This window comes from Uloborus diversus, chromosome 10 (genome assembly GCF_026930045.1).
Source record: "Uloborus diversus isolate 005 chromosome 10, Udiv.v.3.1, whole genome shotgun sequence".
Taxonomy (NCBI): domain Eukaryota; kingdom Metazoa; phylum Arthropoda; class Arachnida; order Araneae; family Uloboridae; genus Uloborus; species Uloborus diversus.
In genome coordinates, this window is record NC_072740.1 from 5421518 (window position 1) to 5438241 (window position 16724).

Consider the following 16724-nt stretch of genomic DNA (forward strand, 5'->3'; position numbering starts at 1 on the left):
ATAAGTACAAATTTTTAGATTTTTATCTCTTTTATTTTTTTATTTATGAGACTTTGAATTTTAGAAAAACCCTCTTTTTTTTCATGGATGCTTGAACATAAAATGGACGATAACTCAGCACCAAATATAGATAGGAAGATTTGGTAAAAAGCATTTTAAAGTACGTTAGTTGCTCTTTAATTTGAAATGCAATATGACTAATTTGATAAAAATTTTCATTTTGTCAAAAATGAAACTTAAAAATAAAAATTAAATTTCTCTGAAAAAGTGTCATGAATTTAAAAAAAAAAAATAATAATAAATAAATTAAGATTTTTTTTACCGCATGCGTTTTATTTATCTTTTTTCAGATCAAGTTTTGTCGATCCTTACTTCAAACAATGTACGTGATTAGTTTAATATCTGATAAGGAAAGTTGTGATTCATTCCATTTCCTACCCCAGCACCAGCCTTCAATTTTGGAGGGAGGAAAGAAATAGTTTTGCCCAAGATCATAGCAAAATGGTAGTGTTTCCCTCGCGTTGTGTCAATGTTTTTCCATTTTTTTCACACAAAACTGAAAATAAATCAAACTATCAGATCGTATGTCTGTCCACATGTCTTTCTGCAACGTCTGGAGTGCAGCTTTTTCTTTTCTTTATTGCTTGTTTTCTTTTTAATTTTTGTTGTAAAGGAGAGTAATGCAACGATATCTATCTATACATATATTAAAAGCAGTTATAGATCAAACAAATTTTGGTCTTATGAGCATAACCTTCCATGTTGTTAAGCTTCATTCCAGATTGCTCCCCCTCCCCTCACCTTACCGTCCCACTTTCCGAAAAGAAAAAAAAAAAAGCTGCAAATGAGTGTGTTTCTATTTGTCTGTTAAAGTTTTCCCGACTTTTTGTTTTTATGAACCCTCCCCCCTTTTTATAGGCCTCAGTTACTACTGATGTTTGGCAGCGTCTTAGTTTATGATTATTACTCCTGAGTAATATATATTTTTTAAATTTTAAATTCAGTTTTGAAAAAAAAATGAAGGGGGGGAGCGGCTACTAATCTACAAGTTCATTCCAGCTCATTTCAACTCACTAGACCATTACTAGTAAGAGAACCCCATATTTAACTAAGAAGAATCTGAAAAATATCATTATTTCTCAAGTCAACTTTTATTCAAAAATTCATAAAAATATGATCCTATTGAGATCCCAACTTGAAATTTTGCACAAACAAAGATAAAATACCCAAAACGTTTTCAGAATTTTTTTAAAAAAATCATTATACGTTTTCTGAATAATTTAAACTTTAAATTTAAATTTCATTTTTCAGAAATGAAATTTTTATCAAATTAGTCATGTTGCATATCATCTTTAAAATGCTTTTTACCAAATCTTCCCATCTATATTTGGTGCTGAGTTATCGTCCATGTTATATTCAAGCATCCGTGAAAAAAAAAAGAGGGTTTTTCTAAAATTCAAAGTCTCATAAATAAAAAAACAAAAGAGATAAAAATCTAAAAATGTGGACTTCTGATTATTTTAAAGGGTACAATCGATGAGCCAAATTTCAAAGAAATACAAAAAAGGTGAGGGAAAAACTTTGGATTACTTGACATGAATGACCCAATCCAGCATTATGAGATATACTTTCTATACGGTTATTTTAGTGGAATTACTGTAGTTACGGGAAAAATATTTACACCTTTTACAGTGATTTTCAAATTACATAATGTATCAAACTCCTATTAATAATTAGTTATCATTAAATGTTAACTTCTTTTAACTTGATTTTATTTTTAAAGTTTAACGTGACTCAATACCTGATAGCTGAGAGATCCGAAACCTTAAAAGTAAATATGATGCAGTGACAAGCAAAAGGGATGTAAGTGAACATTTTCAAGTTTTGAGTAAAACGCTTTTAAAGTTCCGGTCCTGGGTAGACTTTCATTGAAAATTTTTTTTCAATCAGGCAAATAGCAGCGCCAACTGGGGTTATTAGTAGGGGTTACTAGTAGGGGAATAAGGGGAAAAGGGAAATAGCGGGACATAGTGAAATGATAAAATACATATTCTGCTTTTAGCACCACCCATCTAGAAATATTTTAACTATGTAGTAACATATTCAGTAATTTACCGCCCTATAGCCAGGGCTAAGGCAGAAATACATGAAATACACCGCCTGCTCAGTCAATTCCAGCCGAGGACTGCAGTTTCGTGCTTATTAGCACTCATCAGCCCGGCATAAGAGTGACTGAGCTGGAGGTGGAAAACCTCTTAAGGAAGCCTAGAGTGCCAAACAAACTGGTAGCTAATGCAGAATAAGCACTGACCAGACGAGTGACCGAAACAATGGTTCGGTTCAACTCGAATATAGAAGGCGAGGCAGATGTAGTATGCTCCAGTCAAGAAAAAAATTACCACTAAAATCAAAGAATATCATAATGCAAGCATTTTTTTTTTTTTTTTAAGATACTCATATTGTAATATTTTGCCGACAGTCAAAACTTTCTTTTTGTTATTATGAAATGATAAAGTACTTGTTTTTGACATTTTAAATATTAATTGAGGCCTACTAATATTCAGTGCAGTATTTATTTGTTTAATATTAAGCTTATTTGTATTTTAAATGCTTTGTGCAGTTAGTCAATTGCATGCGGGACAAAGTGGATGGGGCAAAGTGAAAAAGTTCATTTACTCATTCAGTCTTTCACTAAATCACTTACGTAATCATTCATTAATCATATCATTTTTCATTCCTTTCGTTAATCATTTCCTTATTTATTCATTTATTTACTTATTATTTTCATTAATTAATTTATTAACTCATTTTCTTTTTCTCATTTATAATTTTATTTATTCGCTTAGTGTTTCTTTTCCTTTTTATTTATTCATTCATTCTTTTATTTACTAATTTATTTGATCAAACACTTTCTTTAATAATAAAAAAAAACTATTTCATTAGAAAAAAATGTTGTTTTTCACTTTGCGCCACGAAAAAAAGTGAAAAAATTCCACCTTGTTTTGAAGGTACCAGTTTACTGACAAAAATTAAAAATAATGTTTCAGTGCAAGTCTTATTACAAAATAAATTGTTCTTTCTTTATGTGTCATAATTTTCAGAAAAAAACTTTTAACTTGTTAATTTTGAAAAAAAGTTATCTTAACTAAGTTTACTTACTACACTTTATTCCACATCTTATTATATCTTTCTGCAAAGAGGCTCTTTTACCATGTGTACTGGTTATCTCCAAATTTTTCATTTTGGCACTTACATCTTTGTTTCTCACTGCGTCATATATGAAAGTTTTTTCACCTTCTCTTCCAATATCTGGACAATTGACTCCAAAACCTGTCATTGCAACTGTGTTTACTGCTAATCGTACTAGGGTATACGATTCATACGAAACGTATTGAGTTGCTTGAGCATGCTTTTTTTTTTCAATTTTTTATTTTTCAATTTTGTATACAAACGTAATTCTCGTTTTTCTTTGAAACTGCTTCATTTTTAATTTTTCACAACTAAAATAAATAACTATATCATCATTGCAACCAATTTGTATAAACCACTGTCATATGAAGAATAAAATAATATTCTATGAAAATAGTTATAACTACATTCTAAGCTAAGTTTGGAATGGTTATTTCTTCAATATAGTGCCATATTTTTTTTCATCAAATGATCGTTTTTCTCACCTAAATTCTAATATATATATAGGGTTTTTTTTTGAGGGGGGGGATCTTTCGTAAGCAACGTTTGATCGTTGTTAGAAGTTTGTATTAGCCTTTTTCCAGCATTATGGTAAAAGAAATCATTACAGAAAACCGTAAATCGTTTAAGAAGGAAATGATTCTGTCACTTATTATCTAACTCAGAAAGTATGGCATGATCTTTGTCAGGAAATAAAAGAGGAAGTCAGAATCATGTCCCTGTCATTATTCTAGAGACAACCCATCTGTCGTCCACTTTTAGCTCAGTCTGGGACATTTTTTCGACGTAGAAGGCCGGGTACTACTTGCAGAGAATTTTACTTCTAAAACCGTTGAAATACTCAAAAAAAAAAGGTCTTGCACGTTTTATGACGCACACAATCATTTCTCGTGATTGAGAAAATGGAAAATGCGCACACAAGATCAAGATTAGCTAGTGGTATTTGCCACGTGGCGACTAAATTGGAAAACTGGTGACTAAAAATTTTAGCATTTTTTGCCACCCTGTCACCATTTTTTCCAACCCCACCAGTGCTATCGTTTGACGTAAGTGTCGTTAATTAGTTATAGAAACCCTTAGTTAAGCTGGTAACTTTTATGTTATAGTAATAATTTGAAAAGCCAATTTTTGAATTAATTCTTTTGGTTTACAAAAAGTGGCGACTAATAAATTTGCTTTTACTTGCCATTGGCGACCAGAAAATACCCACTTTTGAGCTTTACTAAATGTGTAATATATCAAATGAAAGTGCTTATTATTTGTTTTCAAATGAGCTATATGATACAACTCTGTAGCTCACGTAGAATTTGAGTTACATCATTTTAAACCGCTTATTTATTTTTTCAAAGAACTTTTTATCGAAATTTTAAAAACATATTCCTTATAAATTATAAGTGATAGTTTTTTTTAAAAAAACATATACACATCTAATTGAAAGATGTCAGTGAGTAAAATTTCTCAATTTTTCATGAAAATCGGAGATGGTTAGGTTGCGTGCCTTGTTGATTTTACACGGAATTACCCCAGAGTGTTCCGTCCACTTTCCGTTCCTTTTGGCCAAAATGAACTTTGACCACTTAATTTTACGATGACGCATTAGTTCTGTTACTATAACTATATTTTTAGATTTAACACCGGACTCATTTATAATGAACTACTTACTACTGAATTACTGCTTTTTAAAGCCAACGCTGATTTTTTTAGCATTGGAAAAAAATAATACTTAAAACTACTTAAAGGCCTTATGTTATAACAAAATTGAATTTTTTTTGGATTAAATGTAATATATATATATATATATATATATATATATTTAATAAATGTCTTCAAAAAAATTTAAAAAATCCCTCACAACATGCAAGTTCAAAATTAATTTTAACAAATAACAAACGTTAAGCAGTAAGAAAATTGCAGTCAAAATGCTCCCCGAAATGGGAAAAACTCTTCCAACTGGTGTAAATGTTCCAAGCAAACAAATTGAAAGCTATTTTGTTTGATAAATATTGATAAAGCTCTTTAGAAAACCTTAAAAAACACTTACTCTTTCCGAACTTTAACAAGTTGCTACTTTCGATTTTGAATTACCTGACTCAACAAATAAAAAAATCAAATAAATTTTTAATAATTATTACAGTTTATGTATTTAGAATTGGCGTGTCGAGGTCATAGTTAATGCAATATAAATTACCTCCCACATTGCTTCTGCAACACATTAAATGTGGTAGTTGGTTTTATAATAAATGTGAGATTTAAATCAAATTTATTTTATATTTACTGGTAAAACTACATTTTGAAATAAAAAAAAATATTAAAAGACTTAATAAGTTATTAATATTTAAATATTTTTACTGGTGTTTGAGAAAATATGAAGTTTTCAAATTCAGTTTTGAGGCACTTTTGATAATGATTAAGGGACATATTTGCTATCTTCAGTTTTGCGAAGTTGAAAAAAAATTTAAAAAAGATTTAAAACATGTAAATTTTGATGTTTCAAATTCTTACACTATATTTATTTCAATAAGGCTCTTCAACTGCAGTGCATAAAAACGAGAGTAGCGTTGTTATCTCTTTTATCGATTCCATGGTAACGACGTAGAAAACGAGTCCTTGACAAGCTTATTTTGAAGAAATATACTACAATAATCTCTTAATTACGTCATTAACTTATACATTTTCCCTTAAATCAAACCAGTTAATTTTAAAATAACGTATAATTTCAAAATTCAAAAAACCTAAACTGAACTGGAGATACAGTTTTTAGAACTCCTAACTTTTTAGCATCCTTAAACACTACATCGGACAGCACTCAACTCTCAGGCCTGTTTGGACTGATCCCGGACGTATGTTTCGCATAGACAATCAGTCTATATGGTAAAAATAGGACTTAACGAAGATATTATGAAATAAAAATAACAGTTCTGACAGAAGCAAAGTCATTTTATTTCTCGAGAAAAATATCAAACATATCGATGACGAGATTTTTTCCTACTTTAATATTCACATAAGATAAAAATTGAACACATTTTTTTTTTAAATCAAAATTTAATGAATAGAACATGTAACTAGTATAAGAAGTCTGCGCTCAACTGTTTTAATCACTTTTTGGACCAAATAGTCTTTCGCTCAATAAATTTTGTATACCTAAAATCTATTTTGTTTAAAAAAGGCTTCATTTTTCTTTTGGCACTTGAACTTCATGTGACGCTTTTTTTTTTGAAAGTCTATACTACGTGTTTGTAGGAGGATGTGAAGCTTGGCAGCGCTGACCACGAACTGGCGTTCTATTTTTGTAAACCGTCTTCTTAAATGCCTCAGCACGATATTTTTGGAGCTTTGCTTTGAAAGCGGAGGATGGGAAAAGAAACGAGCAAATTTCAGTCTTCTACATGCGACAGAAATCGCGCATCTGGCTGCCATTGAAGTACGAGCGGAAATGCTTGTGGATTGTAACCAACCCTTTTCGGCCATTCCTCGGAAAAACAGACAGTTTGTCCCGCACGTAACAGCTTATATGTTTCATTCTACATGTAGTTTAAAGAGGAACTACACAAAATTTTTTCGCTAAAGAAGTCACGCATTCATTTGTGATTTCTTAAGCAAAAAAATTACCTATTATTATTATTGAGCAATCACGATTGCTTATTGCTTTCATTTGATTGTTTTTGGCGTCCTATCATTTTATTTTCCCACCGCCACCCTCCGCACCATCCCCGTCGACCGGCTCCTCACGATGCTGCTCCTATAGCGAAAGCCGTCTCCAGGTTGCATCCATGTCCTACACACACGCGCATACATACACAACTACACACACGCGCATACATACACAACTACACACACGCACACAAACACATACACACACAAACAAAAACACACCTACACACATACACCTACACACATATACACAAACACATACACACACGCATACATACAGACACCTGACACATACACACACACAAAAACATACAAACACACATACTCACAACTACCCACACATTCATGCCTGCACACAGACACAAACACATATGCCTACACACTCATACACATACCTACCCTCACACACAACTACCCACACACTTATGCCAGCACACAGACACAAACACACATGCCTACACACGTATACATACTCTCTACACACGTACACATACCCTCTACACACAAATACACACACGCCTACATACACACACTCGTGATTGCGAAAAACATAATTTGAAATCAGGATGTCAAAATTCAAATTATTTTTTTTTTCTCGAGAGCAATTTTATCATCTCGCGTAGGACATCAAGTCATCAGCTGAAAGTTTAACATTTCCGATTAACATTTCTTTTAGTGATAATCCCTCTCATTCATTACACAAGTTGGCTTCCAAGAAAATTTTTGAGCGTACCTGTTGCTGGCGCACGCGTCTACTCCAGCAACCCTATCCAAGACCAACCCCTGGTTTGTGAAACGTCACCCTAACCTAATTCTGCGGGATGAGATTGTTTTGAACACTACTGCTGTTACATCCAAGAAGATTTTGAGCGACAATTAGTTGTCAACAATCGGGTTATTAACCTCTCAGGTGCTTAAGTCCCATTGTGGATGTCATATTTTTACACAGTTCCGCAAAATAAGAATTGAGATAATGAGTACACGCTTCACCGTAACCCGAGTTTACAGTCTCTCGGTAAGTTTGCTATCTTACTTTATAAGCATTACTTCGAAAGAATTCATTAAATAAATAAACGTATGGAGTAAGATGAAATACAACAAATTGGAAATTCCTTTTGAAAATTACGGTACATAAAGAAATAACAATATTTTTTAAATTAAAAATTGCACTTAGATATTGTTTTTCACTTTTGGCAACAAATTTGTACTTGCAAAAATGAAGTGGAAACATTTCTGTTTGTACCATGTATGAGGTAAGCCAAATATGAAATATATTCGAATTAAATATTTTCTATTTGGTAATTAAAAATAATGTTCATCAAATGAATGAATAAATAAAAGAACAATGAAATAATGAACGGATAACTAAATAAATAACTTCATATACGCGAAAAAATAAATGCGTGAATAAAAAAAGTGAATGAACACGAAAATAAATAAATGAATGATGATAAATCTATTTCTTCTGGTGTGATAATTTTACTTATATGTTTGAATTTTATCCTCGAAATTTTAAACGTTCGCTATTTATTGTAATACATTCGAATATAAGGAGCCATTATGTACTATCGTAATACGAAGCATTTCACTTCTAGAAAAATATTTTTGTACTTAAAAATTAATGATTTGAACATGTTATGGATAGGACCATATGGTCAAGTCCATAACACATTTTAATAATTATTTTTCAAACACAAGTAGACATTTTAGGAAATTGATTCTTCCCTTTATGATACATAATGGTTCCTTACATTCTAACATATGAAAATTAAAAGGCAAAATTTCAAATTTTGAGGTTGAAGTGAAAATCTATGCGAACAAATGTCTGATTTTTGTAAATGAATTGAGCAATTAATAAATATAGCAGTTAATAAATGAAACAAGTTAAATGAATGAATGAATGAATGAATGAATGCTTAAGTGATTTAATAAATAAATGAATAAGTAAACGAAATGAACTATATCACTTTGTCCTATTAACTTTTCCCCATGTGAACTTGAAAACTCGAATTAAACATACGAAACCCTAACAGGCCAACATTAACTTAATAAACACTGCATTGGCCATCAGCAGATCGCCTACTAAAAATATTAATAACAAAAACATAACCATTTTATAATAACAAAAATTTTTTCCTGAACCACAAAATACACAATTTGTATAAAACTTGAAAAATAACTGTATTATTATATACCTTGATCTTTGTATTTTTTTTTTTTTACTTGAAGTCAAGTACATGTTTTTGAACATACTTAAAATATTTTAGAAAGGTAACAGCAAAAATAGTTTAAAATGTCATTCTAAGTCGTTATTTTACTTGATTCGACATCCCCATACTTACCTTTACAAGCTTTTCTGGCCAAATGTATTTTGCATATGTACAAACTTCGACTATTTTTGAAAAAAAAAAATTGTTCATTTTAAGCGCCTTGATATTTTCTGACTACTCTTTGCTATTACGTTAGAAGTTCTTTGAGTTATTATAACATTTTAAAAGGTTACATCTGCAACAGAATTTGCACAACACTTATAATTTATTTAATTTGTATATTTAAAGGCAAAAAGTTTTCAAAATATAGACCCTTGTTTGGAGAAGATAAATAAAACTAGAAAATAAATAAATGAAATAAAATAAAGTAGTTAAAATCAAGTGAGTAGGAATAAAATTGAAATATATCTGAATCTATTAGAAATAAAACCCATTGTTTGGTTTTTAAAAATTAAATTGAAAAAAAAAAAGCAGTTACGAAGCACAAGTTGATTTTATGTTTAAAAAATCGATTTTTTTTCTAACTTACAGCAAGTTATTCAGCTTGATATTTGAAAATACTATGCTCATGCGTTAGGAAACAACTTGATTTCAATTCAATTAAATTGCAATTAAAACAATAAGGTTTATTATGTGGTGAACGAAGGATCAATTGCGAGTTAATTCGAAAAATAAAAAGTTAGAAATACTTTCCTCCATTCTTCATAATTAATATGCGTACCTGTTTATGCACAAGTGCACAAGTGATTAAATCTTCCTGGCTATTTCAATTCTTAATTACAACACTTCTTCCTAACTACTTTGAATTAAAAGTTCGCTACCTGCGCTGTACTAATGGGATAAATCGTCTGGATGCAAAAGGAAATACTAATTTAGGTCCTTTTTTTTTTGTACCAAAACACTGTATAAACTTTACAGAAAGAAAATTTCTTCCATAGAAATTATAGATGCAGCACGTATTCGATACTTGGTCGATTTGCCGTCTAATAACTCTGCTAACAGTAAGTCAAAGTATTTGATCCGGCAGTGTGATATTTAGTTATTAAAAAATCGCATTTGTTTTTCTTATGACTTTACGGACCATTATGGTCCGCCAAGGGATTTTTTTTAAAAATAAATTGTCGAATGCAAATAGTTCATAAATTACATTTTCTATGTTCTTGAGGCATCAGAATATTAATATAAGAAATGAAAGAAAAAAAAAACAGAAATATTGTTTCAAAAATATACAACTTTTGTTTAAACATTACAAACATCTATATTCTACCGTTAGGCATAATTATCTTGAAAGGGATAAAACTAAAATAATTATTCAAATACAAGTAGGCTAAAACTAAAAACATGAATTTTGTATACTACCTAATACAATACGTTCGTTCCTAAGGATATATTTGTAATATTTCTAACAGATTTTTTTTTTTTTCCATTTTGACAAACATAAAACTTTTTCATCCTCTTAAAGTTAAAACTCATTAGAACAATTTTCTTCAATAGAAAATAATAACTGTAATAATGATAAACTAACACGTAAATACAAAACAGGTATAAAATATGTTTTTGGACATCGTTTACCCTAAATCATCCACACATTATGTCACTCTTTAAAAGCCGGAAGCGATTAACGAGAAGAGTGACATCACACATTTTAGTTAAAGTAAAACGTTTTTCGTAACAATATGTTCATGTAAAGTAAGAAACAACAACATCAAAAAGCACAAATTGCAGATTACTGCAGACACGTGTTTCGTCATTACAAGGAACGTCTTTTTCAATGCAGAATAAATGAGCAAATGGATGAAAAGACATTCGACAAAAGTTATATATTTCATCCGTTTGCTCATTTATTTGGCGACAGAAGGATATAACACCGCAATGTTCAATTTCACTGACCAAACATAAACGGTTTTTCTTTTTCTTAATATTTTCTACCATATTTTATAATACAGGTGTATTTTTGGGCTAAAAAACGATGATACATTAAAACGAAAATTATCAGAATTTCAATTAAACGTTTTTTATAAATTACAATTGAAACACAACGATTGCTCTTGAATACTTTCCCAATAAGCAGGTAGCCTGACTGGGATTTTAATGGGCGTGACAACTAACGCATTATTCTACAAGTTCCGCCAGAAATACAAGCAATTATAAATTTCATTCTGCTTCAACTTCTACTGCTGAAATATTAAAGCATTCGACTCCTTTACATCAAAATCCGTCCGACTCCGCATCCGTGGCAGAGTTAAGGACTTGGATGGAAAATGACCGACTCTGACTCTAGGAATTTTAAACCTTCAACTCCCGACTCACTTTTTTTTTTCCAAAAATCAGTCCGACTTTGACTGCGTCACACTACTGGTAAAGCTTGACTACGGAGAAATGGCGGGTGAACTGTAAGTTGAAACGAACCATTTCATTTTGCAATAAGTAGGATCAGCGAGAACGCACTATTTTTCTGCATGCGCGTTCTTGCTGATTATACCTATTACAAATCGAAGTGGTCCGTTTTCCCTTCCAGTTCACCCGCCATTTCTCCGCAGTCAAGCTTTATCGTGTTAGTAAGCGAACAGAAATGGGCCTGATAACAGAGTGCGTTTGCACCTAAATGTTCTTTTATAAGAAAGGTGATAGTTTTTTGGAAAACACTGTTGCAGCGAGAGAAGCATCTTAGCATTGTCCGAGACTATCTGCAACACACCACGCTGTATCGATAGGAATCTCTAGTACAAATGTGTAAGACGCATTCTTCAAAAAGACTTGCATTTGCATACGTATACAATTCACATACAGCATGCATTAACCGGAAATGATGCAATCAATTGAGTTACATTCCAAATATACATGTACAGTCTGAGTAAAAACTTTAAGGCCAGTAAACTTTTTTGAGAAATTGGACATGTCTTTAACTGATGACCAAAACATAATTTGAGTGATAATTATTAACCTTAAATACTTGCAAAAAACGACAAAACAATTATTCGGAATTATTTTATCATCAGAAAGTACTACAGATCAATATTTGAGCCTGAAGGAGCTGAGTAAAATCTTTAAGGCCAACATAGAAAAAAGCATAAGAAGAAAGAAATACAAGCATTTAGAATCTTGTGCAGGAGCCATTTCTTCGAATTACTTCAAATATTCTTGTTTGCATTCATGAAACTAGTTTTTGACAAAGTTCGGGATCTGTTTTATACCATTCATCTTCGATAGTAGATTTCAGTTCTATTGATAAAGTAAAATGTCTCCCATTTGCATAAACTCTTCTGGCCAAGTCGCCAAATAAGTACTCGATTGGGTTGAGATCTGGAAACTTAGCTGGCCATTTCAAAGTTTCAACATTGTTAACTTTTAACCAGTTATGTGTACTATTTTTCGAATGGGTAGGTGCTTTGTCTTGCTGATATTTCCAATTTTCTACAGCAATAAAATAAGCATTTGATAAAAGGTGACTTGGGAGACAGTTTGATATGCTTGTGAATTCACTATGCCCGAAACAAACGCAATTGAGCCCATACCATTGTAAGAAAAGCACCCCAAAGTAATGACAGAGCCTCCACCCAATTGGCGCTTGAAGAATATTTCTTTTTCTCTCCGTAAATCGTGCCAATAGTACTTCCATCCGTCTGGTCCATCCAAGTTCAACTTCTTTTCATCAGAAAAAAATATTTGTATCCATTGGATATCCCAGGTCATGACTTTTTGGCTGAATTTCAAACGCTTTATTTTGTGCCTGTTCAGTAACTGTGACTTAGCCAATTTTACCACGTAAACAAAACTTTCACACCTTCTAAATGTGTTATATATCGTTTTTTGACAAACATTTAAGCCTGTCGCCTGATTAAGTTTCCTGGTTGAGTACTTCCCAGGTGATGTAAGTTTGCAAACACTTCTTTCATCACGCGAGGACAAAGCTCTAGGTCTTTCACCGGGATTTTTTTACCATAATTGTCTTTCAATCTTAATAAATTATTGACCACAGTCTTTGATCTTCCTATTTTTTTCGCAATAGTACGGCTACTCATCCCCGTTGGAGAAAAACCTTCAATCTGCCCTCTTTCACGATCAGTTAATTTCTTACCTTTCAGCATCTTCACAAAGAGCACCAAAACTTCCAAGAAATTAATGAAAAAACTACAAGTTGAAGGGTTTCTATAATCTCATTAACTGCTGTGATATTTATTCCAGTAAATCTATATTTAGCATTTAAGAAATATTGGTGGCCTTAAAGTTGTTACTCATGCTGAAATACTAACTTTGAATGTACTACTACTTTTCTGGTAAAAGTATACTTTAAAAAACCTTAATATTGCGTTATTTCTTTCAAATGAACATTAATGATTACTAGTTCAACAATATTAAAATCCCTTTAACTTTATTTTTCTGTATTCTTATTTTTTTTTACTGGTCTTAAAGTTTTTACACAGGCTGTATTCACAGAAATGACGGCAATCTACAGGACGTTGTATCCATTGTATCCATGACACGTCGTGCTCACCACGTGTAAGGTAAATACTTATCGATGTACTAAATATTACATTATCAAAAATATCTAAATCATTTAGGTTTAGGAGATATTTTGTTTCAAAAATCTCCCGTTTTTCCGGCGGTCCCTAAACAGATTTAATTTACTAAAATGCTTCCTTTGCATTAAACATACTATTTGCGGTGCCTGGCGCTGCACGGTCTACCAAGAAGATAAAAGTTATGTCAAGTGACACGTGTTCATTAATCAGGCTTAAATAAAAGAAAAAAGTTGGTGCAAAATTTACCGAAAACGTGTATAGAAAAGAGCAATTTTATGACTCAAAATTTAAATGCAGGCATTTTTATTTCTTCTTTTTGAACCACAAAAAATCAGCCATTGTTATTTATAGTCCTTACCATTCTAGTTCAATGATTTTCTGGTGAAAACCCGACTAATCGAAGAACCTCTCTGCCTAATGCGGCTACTAAACTTTAATGGAACTGTGTCCCAAATTTGGCAAAGATCCTATGCAAACTGAGAATTTGCATATGGAACACACACATACAGCCGTTTTAATGCAAGCATATTTTTTAATTTGAAACAGTTCAATGGCAAGTCTAAAATTGATTGATAGACGAAGAAAAAAGCCCTGCCAAATTAGCACATCCACTAACTGTTTTCGAGGCTTTATCAAGAATTGAAGAAATTTTTTAAAACCTTCTAAGTAATCTGTGTTCCAACTTTTGATCTCGTGAGAAGAATTACAGAGCAATTATGATTTTTTCTTTTATTTGGTAAAATAGCCATATAAATTGATTAGCACTTTTCTGCGCCAAAAAATGTATGATAGTACGTTTTATTTAAGATTATCAAAAGGCTGTTACTGCAGAAAATATAAAATACACACATTTTTTTAGATAGTAAAAAATTAAATTAAAATTTGCCTGCCTAATCAGTTCTTAAAACTCAAAATCTCGACTTGACTACTTAGATGCAAAAATACGCTATGACGACCTTCAAAGATCACTTTTTGTAGGACCATCTACCCGTTCATGTTATTGTGGTTGACAAAGTATTACTCACTATATGCAATTAAATTTTGTTAACATCAGAAAGCAGCCCTTGACTTTTGCAAATCATTTCGGTTTAAATCATTTTTTAACATCAAACACGTCTTGGTATTAATATGTTCATGAAATGATGAATTGCCAATTAATAAAAAATTAAAAAATGAAGCTTTTGTAATTACGGTTCGATAAAATTAAAATACAGTGCCAATACAATACCACGAGCCTGAAAGGAAAGAATTGAAGCGGTAAACCTTGAAAGAACAATCTAAAACAGCGAACGTATAGGTGGTTCTTGTTTTGGTAACTGCTCTTGGCGCTTCTTACACATTTGGAATTAATCCGAGTTGGAATAACGTCAAGATTTCTAAGCAATCCTCGATTCAGTAGTTTCTTTTTCTACACACAGCTTCAACCCTTCACAAGAGTTACAAGATATTATTGAGCAATCACTATTGCTTATTGTTCTCACTTGACTGTTTTGATGTGCTATTATTTTATTTTCCCGCCAGCACCCTCTGCAGCATCACCGTCGACCGGCTCCTCACGATGCTGCTCCGATAGCGAAAATCGTCTCCAGGTTGCATCCATATGCTACACACACGCGCATACACACACAACTACACACGCACACACACGCGCGCACACACAAATACATACACCTACATACATACTTATACATACACAACTACACACACACACACACAAATACATACATACACAACTACACACACACACACAAATACATACACCTACACACATACACACACTCACATACATACAGACACCTACACATACATACAGACACCTATACAGACACACCTAAACACAACTACCCACACTTTCATCACACTCATGCTTGCACACAGACACAAACACATATGCCTACACACACATACACATTCCCCACCACACACAAGCACTCATACACACAACTACCCACACACTCACACCCGCACACAGACACAAACACACATGCTACACACACATACACATACCCCCTACACAGAAACACGCATTCCCCCCCACACACACATAAACGCACATGCGTACATACACACACGCACTCGTGATTGCGAAAAACATAATTTGAATTCAAGAGGTCAAAATTCAAATTTTTTTTTTAATTAAAATGATTTTATTTTTGCTAAGTTTTATTGATAAATATCACACAACATTCGGCACTACATTCCACAATAACGTCTATACTATGGATGGCACGAAAAAAAAAGTAGAAGATCACATATTTTGTCTACCAGTGAAGAAAAATATCTGAAAAATATTTTTCACGTGCGGGGGGAGGGTAACAGGAAAAAAAAGGTGCATCTATTTTTACTTCCTTTTACATAGTAAAGGAAGTAGGGGAATGTGTGGCAAAGCGAAATGGCGAAATATTTATTCTGCTTTTAGCGCCACCTGTCTAGTAATATTTTAACTATGTAGTAACATATAGAGTCTATTCCAGTCAAGAAAAAAATCCCTCTGAAAATAAAAAAAACATGATAATACAAGCAATTTTCAAAAATTGATGTGCATATTCTAGTATTTTGTTTTAAGTAAACAATATTTTTGGTATTATTAAATGATAAAATTTTTGTTATCAACATTTGAAATATTAAATGAGACTTACTAATACTCAGTGCAGCATTTATTTGCTTAATATTAAGCTTATTTGTATTGTTAATGCTTTGTACAATTAGGCATGTCTAATCGGGGGCAAAATGGATCGTGCAAAGTGAAATAGTTCATATCATTTACTTATTCAGTCTTATAACAAATCACTGTCGTATTTATTTATTAATTAATTCATTTATATTCCTTCATTTAATAATTCCCTTATTTATTCATTTATTTACCTATTTTCTTATTATTTTTCTATTTTATTCACTCATTGATTTATCTTCGTGTATTCTTTCACTTTCGTTTCCTTTATTCATTCATGCTTTCATTTACCCGTATGTTTGATAAAGAAATATCTTTAATGATCGAATAGAAATCATTTCATTGGAAAAATATTCCATTTTTCACTTTGCTCCATGGAAAAAAAAAGATGAAATTTTCCCACCTTTTTTTGAGGCACAA

General features: G+C 31.9%; 1 protein-coding gene across 1 annotated transcript in view; it reads left to right on the forward strand.

Annotated features, from left to right (window-relative positions):
• Window positions 1-7778: 7778 nt before the first annotated feature.
• LOC129231771 (sodium- and chloride-dependent glycine transporter 1-like) overlaps window positions 7779-16724 on the forward strand; it is a 133489-nt gene continuing 124543 nt past the window's right edge. The window contains exon 1 of the mRNA XM_054866136.1: window positions 7779-7855. Coding sequence (XP_054722111.1) covers window positions 7814-7855 — 42 coding nt within the window. The 5' untranslated portion in view covers window positions 7779-7813. The remainder of the gene's footprint in view (window positions 7856-16724) is intronic.